We start from the raw sequence: 24,636 nt of genomic DNA, 5'->3' as shown, positions 1-24,636 counted from the left end.
CTCCTCACAGCTCGTGCTGCACCGCGCCCAGCTCCAGAGGACCTGCAGGGAGCCGGAGAATAGGTAAGTATTTTTTAGGCGCACTTTGTGGCGCGAAAAACAAGCGTCCAGTTTGGGGCTGCGCCGAAACTTGGGCCCAATGATTCATATGCCTGATTGTATTTTGTGCAATACGAGTTGATTTTTGTTGTTGCAGTAAGAATATCACTGGCTTTGCTAGTATTACTAATAATACTGCTGTTTTCATTATTTAACATAAATTACTGAATTTTGTTCAATACTCAACTATTAAATAAATGCATGAATAGCTTAAGCTCTTGAGGGATATGCAAAATAAATGGTCCACATTGGAGCCTAAAATAGCTGCATAAAATGCCTGTTATATATTCAACGAATCCTGACTTTTCCTCATTCTGGAGCCTCACAATTAGTTTCTTTCCCTGTGGAACAACTCAATAACTGGTCCATCTGTGATGTAAGGGAAAATGAAGCAACCATTGGACTAAAAGTCAACAATTAGGCTATCTCCTACTAAGAAAGAGATTACTGTACTTAATTTTTTTTTTATAGAAGTTGCATTTCCTGTTGGTCAATTTTCTTTTAAACAAAATTTGATCCAAACACATTGCTCTAGGTTTTTGGTACAATAAAGAAATAATTGCAAAAAAGTGCTCTTGAAAGTAGAAAACATGAGGCACGTGCTTAACATTTTAGCAGAGTCATGGTACACATTAGGCTGAATTAAATAAAGCAAATGTAACACCAATAAGTAAGTAACAGCCTGGACTGTCTATAAGATGGTTCATTTTCATTGAAATTACAGGGCAAACAATAGAGGGAAGTGTCTTGCAATATATTTCTAGCCTGACAACAGATAATGGCATTTCAGCTGATTTCCAAGTACATCTGTACACTGCAAAAGTAATCATCACAACAGTTAATAGTTAAGTATTAATTAATCACAACTTAACCAAATTAGTATACTATATTTGCAAGCGAGATCCTGAGCTTCTGGTCACTTGCCACTTTAATTCTCCATCCCACTCACACTAACTTCTCCTTCCTTGGCCTCCTATACTGTTCCAATGGCTCATCTTTCTATTAGCTATTTTACAGCCCTCCCACCTTAACATTAAATTTAACAACATTAGGTCTTAACCACCGCACAACATTTTCTCTTGGACAGAGGAGCTGGTAATAGAGAATGGGTGCACCAGAGCCTCTGGGAGCGGAGATGTGGGCTCGTGCTTGGGGTGGGGAACTGCTATCAACACACGGCCAGCACCCTGGGTCTACTTGGCTTTCTTCCGATATATTCCCGGGCCACGAGCAGCCTTCTCTTCATTGACAGACTTTTCATGCTTCCCTCCTCTCTGTTATTCTGCAGTAACTATTTACATAGAATTGCATAGGATGTTCAGCACAGAAACTGCCCATTCGGCCCAACCAGTCCATACCGGCATTTATGCTCGACTTGTGCCTCCTCCCATTCTTCCTCATCCAACTCTATCAGCATGATCTTCTATTCCATTCTCCCTCACATGTTTATCTAGCCTCCCCTTTAATGCATCTATACTATTCGCCTCAACTACTCCCTGTGGTTGCGAGTTCCACATTTTCACCACTCTCTGGATAAAGTAGTTTCTTCTGAATTTCTTAATTGATTTCTTGGTGACTATCTATTTTGATTCTTCCCCACAAGTGGAAACACTGTGTTTACTGTATCAAAACCTTTCATAATTTTAAAGATCTCTCGTAGGTGACCTCCTCAGCCATCCCTTTTCAAGAGAAAGGAGACCTCGGCTGTTGTTCATCCTTTCTTAATAAAGTATACCCTCACAGTTGTGGTATCATTATTGTAAATCTTTGTTGCACCCTTTCCAGTGCATCTATATCCTTTTTCTAAAATGGTGACCAGAACTGTGCACAGTACTCCAAGTGTGGTCTAAGCAAGGTTTGATACAAGCATAACTTCTCTACTTTTCAATTCTGTCCCTCTAGGAATAAGCTTTTGTTATGCCTTATTTTCAGTGATGTATGCATTTGTACTCTCAGATCTTTTTGCTCCTCTACTCCATTTAGATTCTTATTTTCCAAGTAATATGTGGCCCCGTTATTTTTCTTACCAAAATGCACTACCTCACACTTATCAATGTTAAAATTAATTTGCCAATTATATGCCTATTCTGCAAGTTGATTAATATATTCTTGTAATTTGTTGCAGTCCTCCTCATTTACACCTCCTCACGACACATCATTTTGCCTTGCATCATCATCACTTTTGCACTCCTGCCTCATCCCTATCATCGATCCTTTTGTTCTTTTCCGAACCGCACCCCCCCGCTCACCCCATCTTCTCCTAGCCTCGCACTTGTTTAAAAGATGTTTATTACTAACATCTTCCGGTTCTGATGAAAGGTCAGCAACCTAAAACTCTGTTTGTCTCGCCACAGATGCTACCTGCCTGCTGAGTATTTCCAGCTTTTTCTGTTTTTGTTTCAGATTTCCAGCATCTGCAACATTTTGCTTTTGAATTAATCACAACTATTTTGCAGCTGGTACTATTTCTGGAGTTGAAAAGTTTCCTGGATTGGAGTAAATGTTTCACATAATCTGCTGTCTTTGTATTAGTCACTTGCCTGGATACCTTCAACATTGTTCTCTAGTATGTGATAAAGCAGCAATTGTGGACTTAACAGGAAGATTAACTACACAATAATTCTGGCAAATTTAGTTTAGAATGTGACTTTTATTCCACCTACGGGTCCGTGTGCATGTCCTCTGCTGCATTATAAACCATTATACCTCAAAACATGTCAACTAAATTTGAATGATGTGCGTTAAATGAGGCCATGTGATGCACAAGTAGTAATACTAAATTATATGCTGCAATATTGTACTGGATCTATCTTAAACTACCATTTTAATGCAAGGGCACAAAGCCAAAGGTGGTTATATAGAATTTTTTGGAAATACTGCAGTGATTACCCTTAGAATTAAAATGAATTGCTGAAAGAAATGAAAATCTAATTTAACACAAAGTTTTATATTTACAACAATCACTTAAGATTGGTAAGCAGGACCCAATGATGGACTGAAATCTTTTCCATATACTCATGAGAAACGTAAAATACACCATAAAAATTGTGGCCTGTAGTTTTGTCCTTGGGCATAACCCAGAAGTTAGACCCAAAAATGCACCAATGTTGCGCCCATTTTGCTGATGTCAAGTTATATCCAAGTATCCACCAAATCTGATTAGAAAATGCACAAACTCAAATGAACGTAAATCAGTATAAAAACATGTGGATCCCAAGGAAAGCACCGAATCCACCCTATATAAGTCTTCTTTAAATATGACATTTTATGTTTCAACTCATTGAGCCAACATTCATGCACATCAGGCACAGCATATTGAGGAACCTCTAATCGGGGAAGCTTTTCAATATTTAATGTAATTTACACTTGTGCCACTGTGGACCATTTTCCATACCTCGGGAGCTTACTATCAGCAAGAGCAGACATCGATGACGAAGTCCAACACCGCCTCCAGTGTGCCATCGCAGCCTTCGATCACCTGAGGAAGAGTGTTTGAAGACCAGGACCTCAAATCTGGCATCAAGCTTATGGTCAACAGGGCAGTAGAGATATCCGCCCTTCTATATACGGCTCAGAGAAGTGGACCATATACAGCAGACATCTCAAAACGCTGGAGAAGTACCACCAACGCTGTCTCCGCAAGATCTTGCAAATCAACTGGGAGGATAGACGCACCAACGTCAATGTTCTCGCTCAGGCCAACATCCCCAGCATCGAAGCACTGACCACGCTCGACCAGCTCCATTGGGCAGGCCACATCGTCCACATGCCCGACACGAGACTCCTAAAGCAAGCGCTCTACTCGGAACTCCTACACGGCAAATGAGCCCCAGGTGGACAGAGGAAACGTTTCAAAGACACCCTCAAAGCCTCCTTGATAAAATGCAACATCCCCACCGGCACCGAGGAGTCCCTGGCCCAAGACCACCCAAAATGGAGGAAGAGCATCCAGGAGGGCGGTGAGCACCTCGAGTCTCGTCGTCGAGAGCATGCGGAGGACAAGCGCAGATAGCGGAAGAAGCGTGCGGCAAATCAGGCTCCCCACCCCGCCTTTCCTTCAACCACTGTCTGTCCCACCTGTGACAGAGACAGTAATTCACGCATTGGACTGTACAGCCACCTGAGAACTCACATTTAGAGTGGAAGCAAGTCTTCCTCGATTTCGAGGGACTGCCTATGATGATGATAAAAATCCATTCAAAAGGAACAGCAAACACAGAGCAGATCTCAGTGAGGATAAATTGTTTACAAATGTTCAAAAACTGGCAATTAAACCCGCATGTCACATATTTCTAAAATCCTGCAATCTTTTGAACTATGTAATTGGTTTGTGCCCAAGTTACTCATCTCTCTGGGCCCAAACACTGAGGAAACTCTAGGCATGTATACTTAACCAACTCATGACAGTTAAAGTCATGATCAAGTAACTAAAATACCTTTACTAAATAAAATTGAAAGAGGACTCCCCTCACCTCAAGAACCACCAGATAAACTATCCTCCTGCAGCGACTCTCCTCCGTTGTCCATGTCTATGGGATAGCCGTTGCATGTTTCCAATGCTATCTATTTAAATATTTCCAGAAATGTTTTCTCTTCCCTCCTGCATGCCGTCAACCACTGGATTCCCCAAAATATTCTCCTTGCCCACCACACCCATCTTCACATTGGCCCCCAGTGACCAGGGCCTGCTTCCACAAATATACCGATGACACCAACTCCACCACCTATCTCGACTGCCTCTCTGCTGTCAGACTGATCAACCATAACATACAATTAAACAGCAGCAAGATAGCAGCAATTGCATTTGTCCTCCACCACAAACACAGCTCTCTTGCCACTGATTTCAACCCCTTTCCTTGACACCATCTCACTATGTATCCTTGGTGCCCTTTTCAACCCTAAACCGAGTTTCAAAACCCCTCCGTCACAAAGACTGCTTTCTTTTGCCTTCATAACTGCCCCATTGTCCCCTACCTCAGCTTCTTAGCTTTTGCCATCTCCAGACTCAATTACTCCAAAGTTCTTCTTGTTGGCCTCTCATAGAAATTTAAAGTATAGAAGGAGGCCATTTAACCCATCGTGTCTGTGCCAGCTGAAATAGAGCTATCTAGCCGAATCCCACTTTCCAGCTCTTGGTCCATGGTCCTATAGGTGAGGGCACTTCAAGTGCATATCCAAGTACTTTTTAAATGCGATGAGGCTTTTTGCTTGTACAACCCTTTCAGGCAGTGAGTTCCAGACCCCCACAACCCTCTGGGTGAAAAAGGTTCTCTTCAAATCCCCGCTAATCCTTCTACCAATTACTTTAAATCTGTGCCCTCTGGTTATTGACCTCTCTGCTAAGAGAAATAGGTCCTTCCTATCCACTCTATCCAAGCTCTTCATAATTTAATACATCTGAATTAAGTCTCCCAGTGTCAATTAGTGTCAGGCAATGGCTCAGTTGTCAGCACCTGCGCCTCTGAGTCAGAAGATTGGGTTCAAGTCCCACTCCAGAGACTTGAACCCATAAATCTCGGCTGACACTCCAGCGCATGCTGAGGGAATGCTGCACTGTCGGAGGCGCCGTCTTTCAGATGAGACGTTAAACCGAGGCCCCATCTGTTCTCTCAGGTGGATGTAAAAGATTCCATGGCACTATTTTGAAGAAGAGCAGGGGAATTATCCCTGGTATCCTGGCCAATATTTATCCCTCAATAAACATAACAAAAACAGATTATCTGGTCATTATTGTTATATATGTATACTTGTATTTACTCTGTACAGCCACCAGCGAGCTCATTCCCCGGAGTCCCAAGGAATCCCATAATCCCTTGGGAGCACAGGTATTTAAGAAGGCGTCACAGGTTGGAGACACACTCTGGAGACCTGCAATAAAAGACTAAGGTCACACTTTATTTTGAGCTCACAGTGTTCAGTCTGACTCTTTCTCCACACACTACAACTGGCAACGAGATACAGATAACGAACCCAAAGATGCAGAGAACAGTGGGCATCCTGGAGAAATTTTCGGAGGGAGATGATTGGGAAACTTTTGTGGAGCGACTCGACCAATACTTCGTGGCCAACGAGCTGAATAGGGAAGAGAGCGCTGCCAAACGAAGGGCGATTCTCCTCACCGTCTCTGGGGCACCAATGTATGGCCTCGAAGAATCTGCTCACTCCAGCGAAACCCACGGAGAAATCGTACGACGATTTGTGCACACTGGTCCGAGGGCATTTGAACCCGAGGGAAACCGTTCTGATGGCGAGGTACCGGTTCTACACCGACAAAAGATCTGAAGGCCAGGAAGTGGCGAGTTATATCGCCAAGTTAAGACGCCTTGCAGGACATTGCAAATTTGAAGGACATTTGGAGCACATGCTCAGAGACTTTTTCATACTTGGCATTGGCCACGAAACCATACTTCGCAAACTTTTGACTGTAGAGACCCCAACCTTGAGTAAGGCCATAGCGATAGCCCATGCATTTATTGCCACCAGTGACAATATGAAGCAAATCTCTCAGCACACAAGTGCTGCTACAAGTACTGTGAAAAAAGTGATGTTGTTTTCGAATCGTAACGTACAGGGCAGGTCACACATACCTGCAGCTGTATGTCGCAGATGTCTCAGAGTCCACCATCAAGGCCATTAATACCTTGTTGGCGCTGCGGGGGTAATCATCGTTTCCATTCGTGCCGATTCAAAGGATACGTTTGCAAGGGCTGTGGAACAATGGGACACCTCCAATGAGTGTGCAGGCGAGCTGCTAAGCCTGTTAAATCTGCAAACCACCAGGTTGCAGAGGAGGATCATGGTGAAACAGAGCCTCAGATAGAGGAAGCAGAGGTACATGGGGTACACACATTCACCACGAATTGTCCCTGGATAATGCTGAATGTTGATCTAAATGGACTCCCGGTGTCAATGGAGCTGGACACGGGCGCAAGCCAGTCCATCATGGGCAAAAAGACTTTCGAAAGGTTGTGGTGCAACAAGGCCTCAAGGCCAATCTTAACTCCAATTCGCACAAAACTAAGAACTTACACGAAAGAACTGATTCCTGTAATCGGCAGTGCTGCCGTAAAGGTCTCCTACAATGGAGCGGTGCACAAGCTACCACTCTAAGTGGTACCGGGCGATGGTCCCACGCTGCTCGGCAGGAGCTGGCTGGGAAAGATACGCTGGAACTCGGACGACATCCGAGCACTATCGCCCGCTGACGACACTTCGTGTGCCCAAGTGTTAAACAAATTTCCTTCCCTGTTCGAACCAGGCATCGGGAAATTCCGAGCAGCAAAAGTGCAGATCCACCTTATTCCGGGAGCGCGACCCATCCATCACAAGGCGAGAGCAGTACCTTACATGATGAGAGAAAGGGTAGAGATCGAGCTAGACCGGCTACAAAGAGAGGGCATCATCTCACCGATCGAGTTCAGCGAGTGGGCCAGTCCTATTGTCCCTGTCCTCAAGGGGAGACCGCAATGTCATAATCTGTGACGATTACAAAGTAACTATCAATCGTTTCTCCCGACAGGACCAATACCCACTACCAAAGGTCGACGATCACTTTGCAATGCTGGCGGGAGGAAAGACGTTCACAAAGCTGGATCTGACTTCAGATTACATGATGCAGGAACTGGAGGAATCATCGAAAGACCTCACCTGCATCAACACGCACAAAGGTTTTTTTGTTTATAGCAGATGTCCGTTTGGAATCCGATCAGTGGCGGCAATATTCCAGAGAAACATGGAAAGTTTACTGAAGTCAGTCCCGTACACCGTGATCTTCCAGGACGATGTCTTGGTCACAGGTCGGAACACAGTCGAGCACCTGCAGAACCTGGAGCAGGTTCTTAGTCGACTCAACCGCATGGGGCTCAGGTTAAAACGCTCGAAGTGCGTTTTCCTGGCGTCTGAAGTGGAGTTCTTGGGAAGGAGGATTGCAGCGGGCGGCATCAGGCCCACCAACGTGAAGACGGAGGCAATCGAGATCGCACAGAGGCCACAGAACGTGACAGAGCTGCGGTCGTTTCTGGGACTCTTGAACTACTTTGTTAACTTCTTATCGGGTCTCAGGACCCTGCTAGAACCACTACATGTCTTACTACGAAAAGGGGGCGAATGGGTTTGGGGCAAAAGCCAAGAAAATGCCTTTGTAAAAGCGAGAAAATTGTTCTGCTCAAACAAATTGCTTAAATTGTATGATCCATGTAAGAGTTTGGTATTAGCATGTGATGCGTCGTCATATGGCATCGGGTGTGTATTGCAACAAGCTAATGATTTCGGGAAACTGCAACCGGTTGCTTATGCATCCAGGAGTCTGTCTAAGGCCGAGCGAGCCTACAGCATGATTGAGAAAGAAGCGTTCGCGTGTGTCTATGGGGTAAAGAAAATGCATCAATACCTGTTTGGGCTAAAATTCGAATTGGAAACTGACCATAAGCCACTTATATCCCTGTTCTCCGAGAGTAAAGGGATAAATACCAACGCATCGGCCCGCATCCAGAGATGGGTGCTCACGTTGTCCGCATACAACTACGTCATCTGCCACAGGCCAGGCACTGAAAACTGCGCCGATGCTCTCAGTAGGCTGCCACTGCCCACCACAGGGGTAGAAATGGCGCAGCCCGCAGATCTAGCCATGGTTATGGAAGCATTTGAGAGTGAGCAATCACCCGTCACTGCCCGGCAGATCAAAACCTGGACAAGCCAGGATCCCTTATTATCTCAAGTCAAAAGCTGTGTGCTTCACGGGAGCTGGTCCAGTGTCCCAATGGAAATGCAGAAAGAGATAAAGCCATTCCAGCGGCGCAAAGATGAAATGTCTATACAGGCAGACTGCCTTCTTTGGGGCAATCGAGCAGTGGTCCCCAAGAAGGGCACTGACATCTTCATCAATGACCTCCACAGTACCCACCCAGGCATCGTAATGATGAAAGCAATAACCAGATCCCACAAGTGGTGGCCTGGTATCGATGCAGACTTAGAGTTCTGCGTTCACAGATGTAATACATCCTTGCTGTTAAGCAATGTACCCAGGGAGGCGCCGCTAAGTTTATGGTCTTGGCCTTCCAAACCGTGGTCTAGGGTACACGTCGACTATGCAGGCCTGATCTTGGGTAAAATGTTCCTTGTGGTTATAGATGCGTACTCCAAGTGGACTGATTTTGAGATAATGTCGGCTAGCACGTCTGCTGTCACTACTGAAAGCCTGTGGGCCATGTTTGCCACTCACAGCTTACCCGATGTTCTGGTGAGCGACAATGAGTCTTTGTCGCTGACCAAGACATCAGGTAGACTATGGGCGGCGAGCATTGCCCGTAGACTTTCTACCGTGGCAGAGGATGTGCTTGAATTTAAAATGGCACACTCAATCCATTTGGAGTAGGCGTCTACTACAACCAAAAACATTTTTCCTATGAAAGGACCTGCGTAGTCCACATGGATGCGTGACCATGGCTTGGCGGGCCAGGACCAGTGGCTAAGAGGGGCTTCCCTGAGTGCGTTGCCCAGCTGAGCACACGTGTTGCACCTGCGAACACAAAGTTCCAGATCTGCATCTATCCCTGGCCACCAAACGTGTGACCTGGCAATTGCCTTCATCATGACAATGCCTGGGTGCTCATTGTGAAGTTCTCTGATAAACACCTCTCTGCCCATCTGGGGCATGACGACTCGGTTTCCCCACAGTAGGCAATTGGCCTGAATCGAGAGTTCATCCTTGTGCCGATGAAATGGTTTAAATTTCTCATGGCATGCCCCATACGTGGCTGCCCAGTCCCCATTCAAGACACATTTCTTAACTAAAGACAGTAGCGGGTCTTTATTTGTCCAGACTTTAATCTGACGGGCTGTCACAGGTGAGCCTTCACTTTCGAAAGCTTCGACAGCCATGACCATCTCAGCAGCATGCTCAGTTGCCCCCTCAGTGGTGGCTAGTGGGAGCCTGCTGAGTGAATCAGTCTGTGTGCCGAATTGTGTAGTCATAGGCGGCTAACGTGAGTGCCCACCTCTGTATGTGGGCCGATGCATTCGCATTTATGGCTTTGTTGTCGGCCAAAAGGGACGCGAGGGGTTTGTGATCTGTCTCCAGCTCAAATTTTCTGTCAAACAGGTACTGGTGCATTTTTTTTTACCGCATATACACATGATAGCGCTTCCTTTTCTACCATCCCGTAGCCCCTTTCTGCCTGGGACAGACTTCTGGAGGCATAACTGACCATTGGCATTCACATGCTGCAACACACACCCGACCCCATAGGACGATGCATTGCACGTTAAAACAAGTTTCTTACACGGGTCATATAACGTTAACAATTTGTTGGAGCATAACAAATTGCGTGCTCTATCAAAAGCCCTTTCCTGGCTGTCCCCCCCGCAGACCCAATCGCGACCTTTGCGTAGGAGCATGTGTAGTGGCTCTAACAGTGTGTTGAATTTGGGAATAAAGTTACCAAAATAGTTAAGGAGCCTCAGGAGCGAACGCAGCTCCATCGTGTTACGGGGTCTGGGTGCTCTCTGGATCACTTCCGTTTTGGATGCAGTAGGTCTGATCTTGTCTGCTGCTACCCTCCTCCCCAGGAATTCTACCTCTGGAGCCAAGAAGACGCACTTCGCCTTTTTCAGTCGCAGCCCTATCCAGTCCAGTCTGCGTAGCACCTCCTCCAGGTTGTGGAGGTGTTCTTCAGTATCGCGACCCATGATGAGGATGTCGTCTTCAAAAACCACCGTCCTCGGAATTGACTTGAAGAGGCTTTCCATATTTCGCTGAAAGATCGCGGCGGCCGAACGATTCCTGAACGGGCATCTGTTGTACTCAAACAACCCCTTGTGTGTTGTGATGGTGGTCAGCTTCTTTGACTCACTTGCCAGCTCCTGGGTCATGTCAGCTGAGGTCAGGTCCAATTTTGAAAAAAGTTTGCCACCGGATAGCGTCGCAAAGAGGTCCTCCGCTCTGTGTTGGGTACTGGTCTTGGAGTGACACCCGATTGATGGTGGCCTTGTAATCACCACATATCCTGACCAACCCATCCACCTTGAGCACCGGCACAATCGGGCTCGCCCAGTCACTGAATTCGACTGGCGAGATTGATGCCTTCCCTCAGCAGGCGGTCCAATTCGCATTCTATCTTTTCCCGCATCACTGACGGCACCGCTCTGGCCTTGTGGTGTACTGGCCTGGCGTCCGGGTTTATGTGAATCACTACCTTGGCCCTCATGAAAGTGTCGATGCCGGGTTGAAATAATGAGTCAAATTTGTCCAGTACCTGTGAGCATGATACTCGCTCCACAGAGGAAATTGCATTGACATCGCCCCATTTCCAGTACATGACAGCAAGCCAACTCCTCCCCAGTAGTGTGGGACCGTCCCCCGGGACAATCCAGAGTGGCAACCTGTTCTCCGAATCTTTGTGGGTCACTACTACCATGGCGCTGCCGAGCACCGGAATGATCTCCTTTGTATATGTCCGTAGCTGTGCGTCAATCGGCAATAATTTTGGCCTCCTGGCCTTGGACACCCACAACCTTTCGAATTGTTTGATACTCATCAGGGACTGGCTGGCCCCCCGTGTCTAGCTCCATTAATACTGGGATGCCATTGAGGAGCACTTGCATCATTATCGGTGGCGTCCTGGTATATGAACTGTATATGTGCTCCACATGAACTCGCTGAACTTCAGCTTCCAGCGATTTCGCCCAGTATTCATTTGGCCTCATAGGGCTTACTGCAAAAGTTTCTACAGATATGTGAAGAGAAAAAGATTAGTGAAGACAAACGCAATCCCTTGCAGTCGGATTCTGGTGAATTTATAATGGGGAACAAAGAAATGGCAGACCAATTGAACAAGTACTTTGGTTCTGTCTTCACAAAGGAAGACATGAATAACCTTCTAGATGTACTAGGGGACCAAGGGTCTAGTGAGAAGGAGGAACTGAACGATGTCCTTATTAAGCGGGAAATTGACAGTATTGAAGGCCGATAAATCCCCAGGGCCTGATAGTCTACATCCCAAAGTACTTAAGGAAGTGGCCCTATAAATAGTGGATGCATTGGTGATCATTTTCCAGCAGTCTATTGACTCTGGATCAGTTCCTATGGACTGGAGGGTTGCTAATGTAACACCACTTTTCAAGAAGGAGGGAGAGAGACTGACATCAGTAGTGGGGAAAATGTTGGAATCAATCATTAAGGATTAAATAGCATTGCATTGGGAAAACAGTGATAGGATTGGTCCAAGCCAGCATGGATTTATGCAAGGGACATCATGCTTGACAAATCTTCTGGAATTTTTTGAGGATGTAACTAGTAGCATGGACAAGGGAGAACCAGTGGATGTGGTGTATTTGGACTTTCAAAAGGCTTTTGACAAGGTCCCACATAAGAGATTGGTGTGCAAAATCAAAGCACATGGTATTGGGGTTAATGTACTGACGTAGATAGAGAACTGGCTGGCAGACAGGAAGCAGAGAGTCGGGATAAACGGGTCATTTTCAGAATGGCAGGCAGTGACTAGTGGAGTGCCGCAGGGCTCAGTGCTGGGACCCCAGCTCTTTACAATATATATTAATGATTTAGATGATGGAAGTGAGTGTAATATCTCTAAGTTTGCAGATGACACTAAACTGGGTGGCGGTGTCAGCTGTGAGGAGGACGCTCAGAGGCTGCAGGGTGACTTGGACAGGTTAGGTGAGTGGACAAATACATGGCAGATGCAGTATAATGTGGATAAGTGTGAGGTTATCCACTTTGGGGGCAAAAACACGAAGGCAGAATATTATCTGAATGGCGGCAGATTAGGAAATGGGGAGGGGCAGTGAGACCTGGGTGTCATGGTTCATCAGTCCTTGAAAGTTGGCATGCAGGTACAGCAGGCGGTGAAGAAGTCAAATGGTACGTTGGCCTTCATAGCTAGGGGATTTGAGTATAGGAGCAGGGAAGTCTTACTGCAGTTGTACAGGTCCTTGGTGAGGCTCCACCTGGAATATTGTGTTCAGTTTTGGTCTCCTAATCTGAGGAAGGACGTTCTTGCGATTGAGGGAGTGCAGCGAAGGTTCACCAGACTGATGTATGAGGAGAGACTGGATCAACTGGGCCTTTATACACTGGAGTTTAGAAGGATGAGAGGGGATCTCATAGAAACATATAAGATTCTGATAGGACTGGACAGGTTAGATGCGGGAAGAACGTTCCCGATGTTGGGGAAGTCCAGAACCAGGGGCCACAGTATTAGGATAAGGGGCAGGCCATTTAGGACTGAGATGAGGGGAAACTTCTTCACTCACGAGTTGTTAACCTATGGAATTCCCTGTTGCAGAGAGTTGTTGATGCCAGTTCATTGGATATATTCAAGAGAGAGTTAGATATGGCCCTTAAGGCTAAAGGGATCAAGGTGTATGGAGAGAAAGCAGGAAAGGAATACTGAAGGAATGATCAGCCATGATCCTACTGAATGGTGGTGCAGGCTCGAAGGGCCAAATGGCCTACTCCTGCACCTATTTTCTATGTTTTACCAATGCGGAGTTCAAAGAATTCATGACCCGTAACGGGATCAAACATGTCACATCTGCCCCGTTTAAACCAGCGTCCAATGGTCAGGCAGAGAAAGCAGTGCAAACCATCAAGCAAGGCTTGAAGAGGGTAACTGAAGGCTCACTGCAGACTCGTCTATCCCGAGTCCTGCTTAGCTACCGCACGAGACCCCACTCACTCACTGGCATCCCACCTGCTGAACTGCTCATGAAAAGAGCACTTAAGTCAAGGCTCTCGTTAGTTCACCCTGATCTACATAATCAGGTAGAGAGCAGACGGCTTCAACAAAGTGCATACCATAATAGCGCATACCACAATAGCGCAATATGTGTCCCGCGAGAAGTCAATGATCCTGTATTTGTATTAAATTATGGACAAGGTCCCAAGTGGATTCCCGGCACTGTTGTGGCCAGAGGGGAGCAGGGTGTTTCGGGTTAAACTTTCAAATGGACTCATTCACCGGAAACACTTGGACCAAATCAAACTCAGATTCACGGACTACCCTGAGCAAACCACCTTGGATCCTACCTTTTTTGATCCCCCAACATACACACCAGTGGCAACCGGCACCACGGTTGACCACGAAGCAGAACCCATCATCCACAGCAGCCCTGCAGGGCCCAACACACCAGGCAGCTCAGCAAGGCCAGCTGCACAGCAGCCCAGCGAGGGCCCAACAAATTATTCAACATCACCAGCTTTCACACCGAGACGATCAACCAGGGCAAGAAGGGCCCCAGATCGACTCACATTGTAAATAGTTACCCTATTGACAATTGGGGGGGGAATGTTGTTATATATGTGGACTTGTATTTACCCTGTACAGCCACCAGAGTCCCAAGGGATCCCATAATCCCTCGGGAGCACAGGTATTTAAGGAGGCTTCACAGGTTGGAGAGGCACTCTGGAGACCTGCAATAAAAGACTACGGTCATGCTTTACTTTGAGCTCACAGTTTTCAGTGTGACTCTTTCTCCATACATTGCTGTTTGTGGGACTTTGCTGTGCGCAAATTGGCTGCCGTGTTTCTTATATTATAATAGTGACTGAACTTCAAAATGTACTTCGTTGGCTGTAAAGCGCTTTTGGACATCCGGTGGTCGTGAAAGGCGTCTTTCTTTCTGTCTCCCCTCAGCCTCCTCTGTTCCAAAGAAAACAACCCCAGCCTATCCAATCTTTCCTCATAGCTAAAATTCTCCAGTCCTGGCAACATCATCATAAATCTCCTCTGTACCCTGTCTAGTGCAATCACATCTTTCCTGTGATGTCCTCGAAAGACCTCAATGTGTTAAAAATTCTGCTGCACATGTCCTGTCCTGCACTAAGTTTTGATCACCCATTACCCCATTCTTTGCTTACCTACATTTGTCACGCCCTCCAGGACATTAAATTAAAAACCCATGTGCTTATCTTTTCATCCCCCATAGCCTCGCCTCAACTGCGCAATCTTCTCCAGACTTCTTGAATCCTTTGTTCCTCTGACTTTTGTGCACATCTCCCTTTGTCCCACCACTGGTAGCAGAGCCCTCAATCGTCTGTGTTCCATTCTAGAATTCCTACCCTAAACCCTTTACCTCCTTCACTCCTTTAAATGCCTTCTGAAACCCCCATCTTCAAATGAAGCCATCAGTCACCCTTTGTCATTTCTTCTTTCTTGGCTCTGTATTCGCTTTCCACACATCTATCTGTGAAGCACCTTGGGACTGTTTTTATATTAAAGGTGCTATGCAGATTGCTTCTTGTAAAGTAGGAGAACAGGCTCACAAAACCCACCTCCATCACAAAAATACCATTAGAAATGGTTTGTTTCATTCAACCACATGTGTTGTATACTGTTACAATTAACCAATGAATTCCAATTAAATAAAAGGCTTGCTAACATTCACACAGCAGAATAAATATGAAGAGAATGACCAAAATGTAAATATGATATTTTTTTAAAACTGTTTACACATTCTTTGTTCTTTTGAAAAATCAATTCCTATTGCAAATTAGCAACTTCAGTGAAAATGAAGTACGGCACTGTGTGTTAATTGACTTAAGTTTGAACCTCCCAAACCAGCACCCTCTACCATCTTGGGCAAGAAATACCTAAAAAGGAGGATATATATATTCCAGCTAAAGCTTGCAAGATTTCATGATGCGCAGCATAAGGGATGTGATAGTTCCCAATATACTTGCATTGAAAAGATACCCAGAATTTCTCGACAGAAAGCTAAAGGTCCAGTTTGTTGTTATTCTTTTTGATGACACATTGAAAGCCATTTTCTAGATTCTCCTGAATTGCGTCATATTAAATACCTAAAGGGAGAATGTTGTCAGAGCTATGCAGTGGAACCTGACCAGCTGACATCTGTGGCTTGTTTCTGAATTGCAGCTATTGAATACTTTCAGGCTAGAGCAGAACAAAACTGACATTCTTTAGCACTGGTACCTTTTCCGTTAGTTTTGAATTTCTATACATGCACATTAAACTATTAAAAAATAAACAAGTATATTTTTATCAGAATATTAAGAGTTCTTCTTTCTTAGGAAGGAACGTGATAGTCAAGGAAAACTTACTCTGGTTCCAGCTATTTACCTTTTTAGTTAATGAATCATCAGAGTCTGATGGCATTCTCGTGGAAACATGGAAAATGACTTCCACAGTAGAGGTAGCATAGTAAGGTGCAGTTTGCCCTGTGCTGCCATTACGTTGCAGGCCACCCATAAAGCCACAATGTGAAGACAGGTCAATCTGAGGAACAATAAATGAAATTTTAGAAATGAAGGCCACATTTTCTTTCACACTTTACTGATAAAATGGTGAAGATTTGAAATTTTTTTTCTTGATTTAGCACCAATTCCAGACATTTATTCCGAACAGTGTTTCTATTCAGTACTTTTAACAGTTTCAAGGAAAATTTTCTTTTTAAATGGCGAAGGAAATGCTTTACCTTTAGTCGATTAACTGGAGCTTTTTCCATCACATAATTATGAGAAAACTAACATTTTAGTTTTATAAACATGAAATTTTTGTATTCAACCATAATATTGTTTCAATTTGACAATGATTTATTTTGGTTCTAATCTGTGCAGTGAAATAAATTTCCCACCATATTTGAGAAAACACTGTCACTAGCACTAAGGCCTCCACCATAAGAAATAGGAGCAGCAGTAGGCCATTTGGCCCCTCGAGCCTACTCCGCCATTTAATAAGATTATGGACTTGGCTCCAATTCCCTGCCCACTCCCCACAACCCTTTATTCCCTTATCGATCAAAAATCTGTCTATCTCCGCCTTAAATATATTCAATGACCACAGCTCTTTGGGGCAGAGAATTCCACAGATTTACAACCCTCAGAAGAAATTCCTCCTCATCTCAGTTTTAAATGGGCTACCCCTTATTCTGAGACGATGTGCCCTAGTTTTAGTTTCCCCTATGAGTGGAAATATCCCTTCTGCATGAGCCCCATTATCTTACATATTTCAATAAGATCACCTCTCATTCTTCTGAATTTGAATGAGTATAGGTCCAATCTACTCAACCTATCTTCATAAGTCAACCCCCTCATCTCCGGAATCAACCTAGTAAACCTTCTCTGAACAGCCTCCAATGCAAGTATATCCTTCCTTAAATACGGAGACCAAAACTGTACACAGTACTCTAGGTGTGGCCTCACCAATACCCTGTACAGTTGTAGCAGGCCTTCTCTGCTTTTATACTCTATCCCCCTTGCAATAAAGGGCAACAATTCATTTGCCTTCCTGATTACTTGCTGTACCTGCACTCTAACTTTTTGTGATTCATACACAAGGACCCCCAGGTCTCTCTATACTGCAGCACTTTGCAATTTTTTTCCATTTAAATTCTAATTTGCTTTTCTATTTTTTCTGCAAAAGTGGATAACCTCACATTTTCCCACATTATACTCCATCTGCCAAATTTTTGCCCACTCACTTAGCCTTTCTATATCCTTTTGCAGATTTTTTATGACCTCACAATTTGCTTTCCAACCCAGCTTTGTATCATCAGCAAACTTGGCTACATTACACTCGGTCCCTTCATCCAAGTCATTAATATAGATTGTAAACGGTTGAGGCCCCGATCCTTGCTGTATCCCACTAGTTACTGTTTGCCAACTGGAAAATGGCTCATTTATCCTGACTCTCTGTTTTCTGTTAGTTAGCCAATTCTCTATCCATGTAATATATTACTCCCAACCCTGTGAACTTTTATCTTGTGCAGTAACCTTTTATGTGGCACCTTATTGAATGCCTTCTGGAAATCCAAATATACCACATCCACTAGTTCCCCCTCATCCACCCTCCTTGTTACATATTCAAAGAACTCCAGCAAATTTGTTGAAACATGATTTCCCTTTCATAAAACCATGCTGACTCTGATTGAAGCAAGCTTTTCCAAATGTCCCGCTACGGCTTCCTTAATATGTAAACATTACAAATATAGCATACGCAATGACTGTACATGTCCAGACTGTTGTAGAAAGATCCATACAAACTCCAGAACATAGTGAAGTTCTGGACCATGGTCTAAAAAAAAATTAGGATACTTGTTTTCCAATTTTCTTAAATGAGTGATCAGACATTGGGGCCTAAATTCATGAGCCTCCCCAAAGCAGCCACGATTCCGGTGGCATGCAGTAACAGCGCGCCAGAGGCCCGCGGACCGAATTAAACTCGTCCTCGGGTCTCATCACAATTCAGGCGAGCTGCGGGCAACGATCAGACACCCTGAAGTAGCTCCGCTGTCTGGACCTATCCAATTTCGTCCAGCAACTAAGCTCAGAGTAAGTTCTGGGGGATGGTGGAGGAGAAGGCATGAGTGGTCCAGCAGTGGACTGCAGTTGTTTTATAGAGGCAGGAGAAGCATGACACAAAATTTATGTTCTGGGACCTTTTTTTGAGCTGGCCTCCAGTGGTCCCTTTAAGGACTGCTGGTTAGGCAGATAGATCAAGACTCGGAAATAAGCTCCAACTAGTCTTAACTAATTTAAGAGTCTGGTCTGATATAGAAACATAGAAAACAGGTGCAGGAGTAGGCCGTTCGGCCCTTCGAGCCTGCACCACCATTCAATAAGATCATGGCTGATCATTCCCTCAGTACCCCTTTCCTGCTTTCTCTCCATACCACTTGATCCCTTTAGCCATAAGGGCCATATCTAACTACCTCTTGAATATATCCGATGAACTGGCATCAACAATTCTCTCTGCGATCGTGAAATCCACAGGTTAACAACTCTCTGAGTGAAGAAGTTTCTCCTCATCTCCGTCCTAAATGGCCTGCCCCTTATCCTAAGACTGTGTTCACTGGTTCTAGACTTCCCCAACATCGGGAACATTCTTCCCGCATCTAACCTGTTCAGTCCCGTCAGAATCTTATATGTTTCTATGAGATCCCCTCTCATCCTTCTAAACTCCAGTGTATATAGCCCCAGTTGATCCAGTCTCTCCTCATATGTCAGTCCCGCCATCCTGGGAATCAGTCTGGTGAATCTTCGTTGCACTCCCTCAATAGCAAGAACATCCTTCCTCAGATTAGGAGACCAAAACTGAACACAATATTCCAGGTGAGGCCTCACCAAGGCCCCCTACAACTGCAGTAAGACCTCCCTGCTCCTATACTCAAATCTCCTAGCTATGAAGGCCAACATACCATTTGCCTTCTTCACCGCCTGCTGTACCTGCATGCCACCTTTCAATGAAAGATGAACCATGACACCCAGGTCTTGTTGCACTTCCCCATTTCCTAGTCTGCCGCCATTCAGATAATATTCTGCCTTCGTGTTTTTGCCCCCAAAGTGGATAACCTCACATTTATCCACATTGGGCAAATGCATGGTAGATGCAGTATACTCACCTAACCTGCAGCCTCTTAGTGTCCTCCTCACAGCTCACACCGCCACCCAGTTTAGTGTCATGGGCATAGGAGCCTCGTTTCAATACCGAAACAAGGCTTGTGCTTGGATGCCACATAATAGAAAGCCCTGACCAAATTGCCCGAATGCTTATGCAAATCGGCTGTGGGGCTCTGCACTGCTAAATTAGTTATCGTTGCACCATTTTGAATGTTGAATTTAGACCCCATTGTGTCTACATTCTGTCTACCTCCAGTTCCAAATGAACTAAAAAAATGTGAATGAATTGCACTTTAATAAGCCAGATACTATGAAGAGAGACATCGATACCAGTGTGTCTCAGTAACTTCTTGCTGCCCAATTTAATAGTTTAGAGCTCGATTAGTGTAAAACCTGAAACTAGGCATTTTGTGTGGGGCAACCTTGGTGATAAATTTCCGATTCACAATCATCATGAATATTATAGCAGTTCATCACAATCTTTGCATGCATTCAGACTGCTCTTAGCCTGCAGATCTAAAATATAAAAGTGGATTGAAATGCAGTGTACATGTATCTTGCTTATAATATTTTGGATTATGGGGCAGCTACAGCTTCTTTTCAGCAATGTATCCAGCAAACATATTTTTGGATAGTTAAATAATAAAATAGATGCTTTAATATATATATTTGATAGAGTTCAATGAATCAAACAAAAAAATTGTTGAAAACATAGTTAGTCATTTTGAGTAATGAACCTATTTAACAAACCAAAAACCATTGCATTACCAATGTAGTTTCTTCACAAAAAACACATATTTCAAATAATACTTTCTTAGGTAATAGCAAGCAAAATAAAATAATACTTTTTCTAAAGATTATCAAAGAAAATCTATGTAGAAGGAAGAAACATGCTGTACCTCCCAGCCTAGTCCAGAGACAAAATTTTCATATGCTTGGCTTCCTCCAGTGTTTGAGAGAATTGAACACTTGTCTTCCTGTCCTTCCGTAATGTAAAACACTGCAATCTTATGAGTTTCCCGACTTGAAAATAGTAAAATGTAAATTCATTTATATCAGTATTATGCTTTTAAATATCACAGAAGTGAGGAGACAAATAAACATAACACATTTTATAACCGTTATATCTGATTGGAAACAGAACATAAAAATTATAGTCAGTGGTCACACATTATGTTTGTTCAGCAATAAATTCTCGGATAGCTCTACAAAGCACTCAGTTGACTAAATCAACAAAATCATGATTTTCAATTAACTTGTATCTCGTTCCACAGAATAACTGCACAACTGTAACAGAAAGGATACTAAGGCTTGAAACAGAAAATTAGAAGTCCGACGAGTTCAAGTTATATTTTCTAAATCACAGAAAAAAAACAATCTTCATTTGCGATTTGGTTTCAAAAATATTTGTTGTACTGAAAATGAAAGATGCTTCTCGGAATTTTCAATGTTAATCTTCATGATAATATTTAGAATGTTTCCAATGTCCCATAGTCTTTAGAATAACTTAATATTTGCATATTTAACTAAAATGCCCTCCTTAAATGCATGTAATATTGAGAATTTAGTATTCAAACACATTCATAACTCAGTAACTAATGAAATGATTTCAAAGAATTGACTAGTTTTGTGGTAGCTGCCGATTTATGAATAGCTTGTTTGAAAAAATATTCAGGTTTTGATGATCGAGTTTGTGGTGGCTGCATAGTTGTTGATTGGTAGCCTGCCTGTCTCTTTAACTGAACTGGTTTTTGATTTGTTCAAATACTCCATTGACTGAAAGCAACCCAATTGAAGAATTCAAAATAATGGTCCAGAATTTGCGGTCAGCGGTGAAGCAAAGGCGCTGGCCGCTGGCCCCTCGCACAAAGATCGCACGACCCCTATGTCGAGAAGTTTGGGTTTTCCAACGCGTAATTCAAATCAATGTAGTATATTGGGAATCCCATAGTGCGAGCTGCTGTGACATCAACAAGCTGTCTACGCAGCCAGTCAAAACCCAGAATTCTTCGACAACAAATCAAAGTGGATAAGCTCTTAAAATTCTAACTTTTAAAAAATGTTGAGAGAAAACAAAAATCGGGGCTCTCACATGGGGAAAAGGCAAACCTGAAATAAAGATGAACACACTACTTTTTATTTTAAAGTTTCTTAAAAATGTTAAGTTTTATTAAAATGGATACATTTGACACTGCACAAAATTAAACTTTGTTTTTCAGGTCCATAACCTTTGTTTAGCAGTCAGTACGCTGTTAAAATCCCAGTTACACCTAATCCCTTTGGGTCTAACATTTAATGGGGTAATTACTGCGGGAGATGTGAAGTTTGCATCAGTTTCCATGATTTAAAAGATTTTATTGACTGCCGGTTCTGTGGGAAGCTCGGAGTGGGGGGGGGATGTGCTGCCTGTGGAGGAGCAATGGACAGACCGCAAATTCAGGATTTCCGCTTTAGGCTGTGCATGCGCTAAATCCTGAAGTTGTGCTCAGTTTCAAAGGCGAAATGATAGCAAAGGCTGCCAGATCGCTATCAGGACTGCAAATTCCAGGCCAATAAATCAATCATGAATAATGTAACTAGACCACAGTGGGGCTTCTGCGCCCCAGAGAACAAATGCTGGGCATCTTCATACCTTTAATGTAGAAATGGTGTATTTTATTTGTTCTGCTCTCCAGATTTCTCCCTTCTCCTGATTATGGTCCAATGCATGCCAGTCACCTCTGATCCTCACTCAAATGGCCATAATTGATCTGTGAGCCTCGACAGTGAGTGGCAGCAAGCTTTGCAACCACAGAGGGAGGATCATCACAATGAAGCCTAATCCTAACCTCCATTGATCTCCAATCAAGACACTTATAGCAGTGATTGCAGGATAGGGATCAGGAATGAGAAGCATGTTCTATCTTAACCCCACCCCCACCCCTTGTTGAAGAAGCTGGCTGAAAAGGTTTTTTGTTCCATTGCTTCAAGGAGTTTTTAATTCTATCATCTAGTATTTTCTGAAAAGCACGCGACTGTAAATTGTATACTTGTACAACGCAACATACAGATTTTTCTGAAATGTTGTAGCTCTAATACCAGCCATCTGCTGTCAGCTTGCCCTTGTTATTCAACTACTATTTGCTACTGTGAACAAGGAGTCACGTTCAGCCTGACATGCCATTGCCTGTTGAACATGAGGCAGACGAGAGGAGAGAAAATGTATTACGTCTTGTACAAGTGATGTACTGGGCTATAATGTTGCCTTTTCACCGCTAAAGTCTGAATGCAGGATGAAATTTGTAGACAAATTAAAAATTCATGTATTAACAGTAAGGGTATAATTGTAGATGATTTTAATTATCTGAAAATAGACTGGGATAGAGAAAATGTGTGTGGTGGAAAAGGGGAGGTTTTTCTTGAAGTGGAGATAGGCATATTTTCCAAGTTAACATGCTGCTACTGCAACAAGGATTGAAGCACTGTTTGACCTGGTCCTGGACAAACAGTGACCATAATATACAGTCACGTTAAGCATAAGAATAGAAAAGGGAAAAGGGTTGAGCACAAGGGTACGTGACTGGAAAAAAAGTACATCAGATCAACCATGATCTTATTGAATGGTGGAGCAGGCTCGCGGGGCCAAATGGCCTACTCCTGCTCCTATTTCTTATGTTCTTATAATAGAGCTAAAAATAAATCTTTTACAGATTGAATGGAAGGAAAATTGGCAAAAAGAGCTGTCAATCATCAATGCGAAATACTGCATTCTATAAGCACAGGAGTAATAAAGAAAGAAAGATTAGGATTTATATAGCGCCTTTCACGACCACCGGACATCTCAAAGTGCTTTACAGCCAATGGCGGACTTGTGGCATGTAGTCATTGTTGTTTATGTAGGAAATGCGGCAGCCAATTTGCGCACAAGCAAGCTCCCACAACAGCAATGTGACAATGACCAGATAATCTGTTTTTTTTTTGTTATGTTGATTGAGGGATAAATATTGGCCAAGAGACCGGGGATATCTCCCCCGCTCTTCTCCAAAATAGTGTCATGCGATCTTTTACGTCCACTTGAGAGAGCAGCCGGGGCCTCGGTTTAATGTCTCATCCGAAAGACAACACCTCCGACAGTGCAGCACTCCCTCAGCTCTGCACTGTAGTGTCAGCCTAGATTTTTGTGCTCAACACCCTGAAATGGGATTTGAACCCACAATCTTCTGACTCAGAGGCGAGACTGCTAGGTGGGGTAGGACCACTAAGATGAAGGAGGCAAGATTTTACTGGAGTAAGGGAGTGGCAAAGACTAAATACTACTTTGCCATAGTTTTCACAGAGGAGGTGGATATTGGGATTGTAGAAGCACCAGACATGGGATTAGAATTGTTATTATTCAAAAAGCAAGTACACTAAAGAAACATAGAAAACGTAGAAAATAGGTGCAGGAGTAGGCCATTCGGCCCTTCGAGCTTGCACCATCATTCAATATGATCATGGCTGTTCATGCAACTTCAGTACCCCACTCCTGCCTTCTCTCCATACCCCCGATCCCTTTTGCCATAAGGGCCACATCTAACTCCCTTTTGAATATATCCAACGAACTGGACTCAACAACTTTCTGTGAGAGAGAATTCCACAGGTTCACAATTCTCTGGGTGAAAATGTTTCTCCTCATCTCAGTCCTAAATGGCTTAACCCTTATCCTTAGACTGTGACTCCTGGTTCTGGACTTCCGCAACATCTTCATGCATCTAACCTGTCCAATCCCAACAGAATTGTATATGCTTCTATGAGATCCCCTCTCATTCTTCTAAAATCCAGGGAATATAAGCCTAGTCGATCCAGACTTTCTTCATATCTCAGTCCTGCCATCCTGGGAACCAGTCTGGTGAAACTTCGTTGCATTCCCTCAATAGCAAGAATGTCCTTCCTCAGATTAGGAGACCAAAACTGCACACAATACTCAAGGTGTGGTCTCACCAAGGCCCTGTGCAACTGCAAGAAGACCTCCCTACCATTATACTCAAATCGGCTCGCTATGAAGGCCAACATGCCATTTGATTTCTTAACTGCCTGCTGTACCTGCATGCCTACTTTCAATAACTGATGTACCATGACACCCAGGTCTCATTGCACCTCCCCTTTTCCTCATCTGTCACCATTCAGATAATAATCTGCCTTCC

At 43.9% G+C, this 24,636-nt stretch overlaps 1 protein-coding gene across 2 annotated transcripts in view; it reads right to left on the bottom strand.

Annotated features, from left to right (window-relative positions):
* Nucleotides 1-24,636, bottom strand: part of ralgapa2 (Ral GTPase activating protein catalytic subunit alpha 2) — a 468,335-nt gene that overhangs the window by 225,034 nt on the left and 218,665 nt on the right. For both annotated transcript variants that reach the window (XM_070889893.1, XM_070889894.1), the window contains 2 exons: nucleotides 20,374-20,497; nucleotides 16,197-16,352 (listed from right to left, as the gene is read on the bottom strand). In XM_070889893.1, the coding sequence (XP_070745994.1) occupies nucleotides 16,197-16,352; nucleotides 20,374-20,497 (280 nt within the window). The remainder of the gene's footprint in view (nucleotides 1-16,196; nucleotides 16,353-20,373; nucleotides 20,498-24,636) is intronic.

The sequence above is a fragment of the Pristiophorus japonicus genome, chromosome 9 (assembly GCF_044704955.1).
Source record: "Pristiophorus japonicus isolate sPriJap1 chromosome 9, sPriJap1.hap1, whole genome shotgun sequence".
Taxonomy (NCBI): Eukaryota; Metazoa; Chordata; class Chondrichthyes; family Pristiophoridae; genus Pristiophorus; species Pristiophorus japonicus.
Note: the sequence above shows the minus strand (reverse complement) of the source record. Positions and strands in the feature narration are given on the sequence as shown.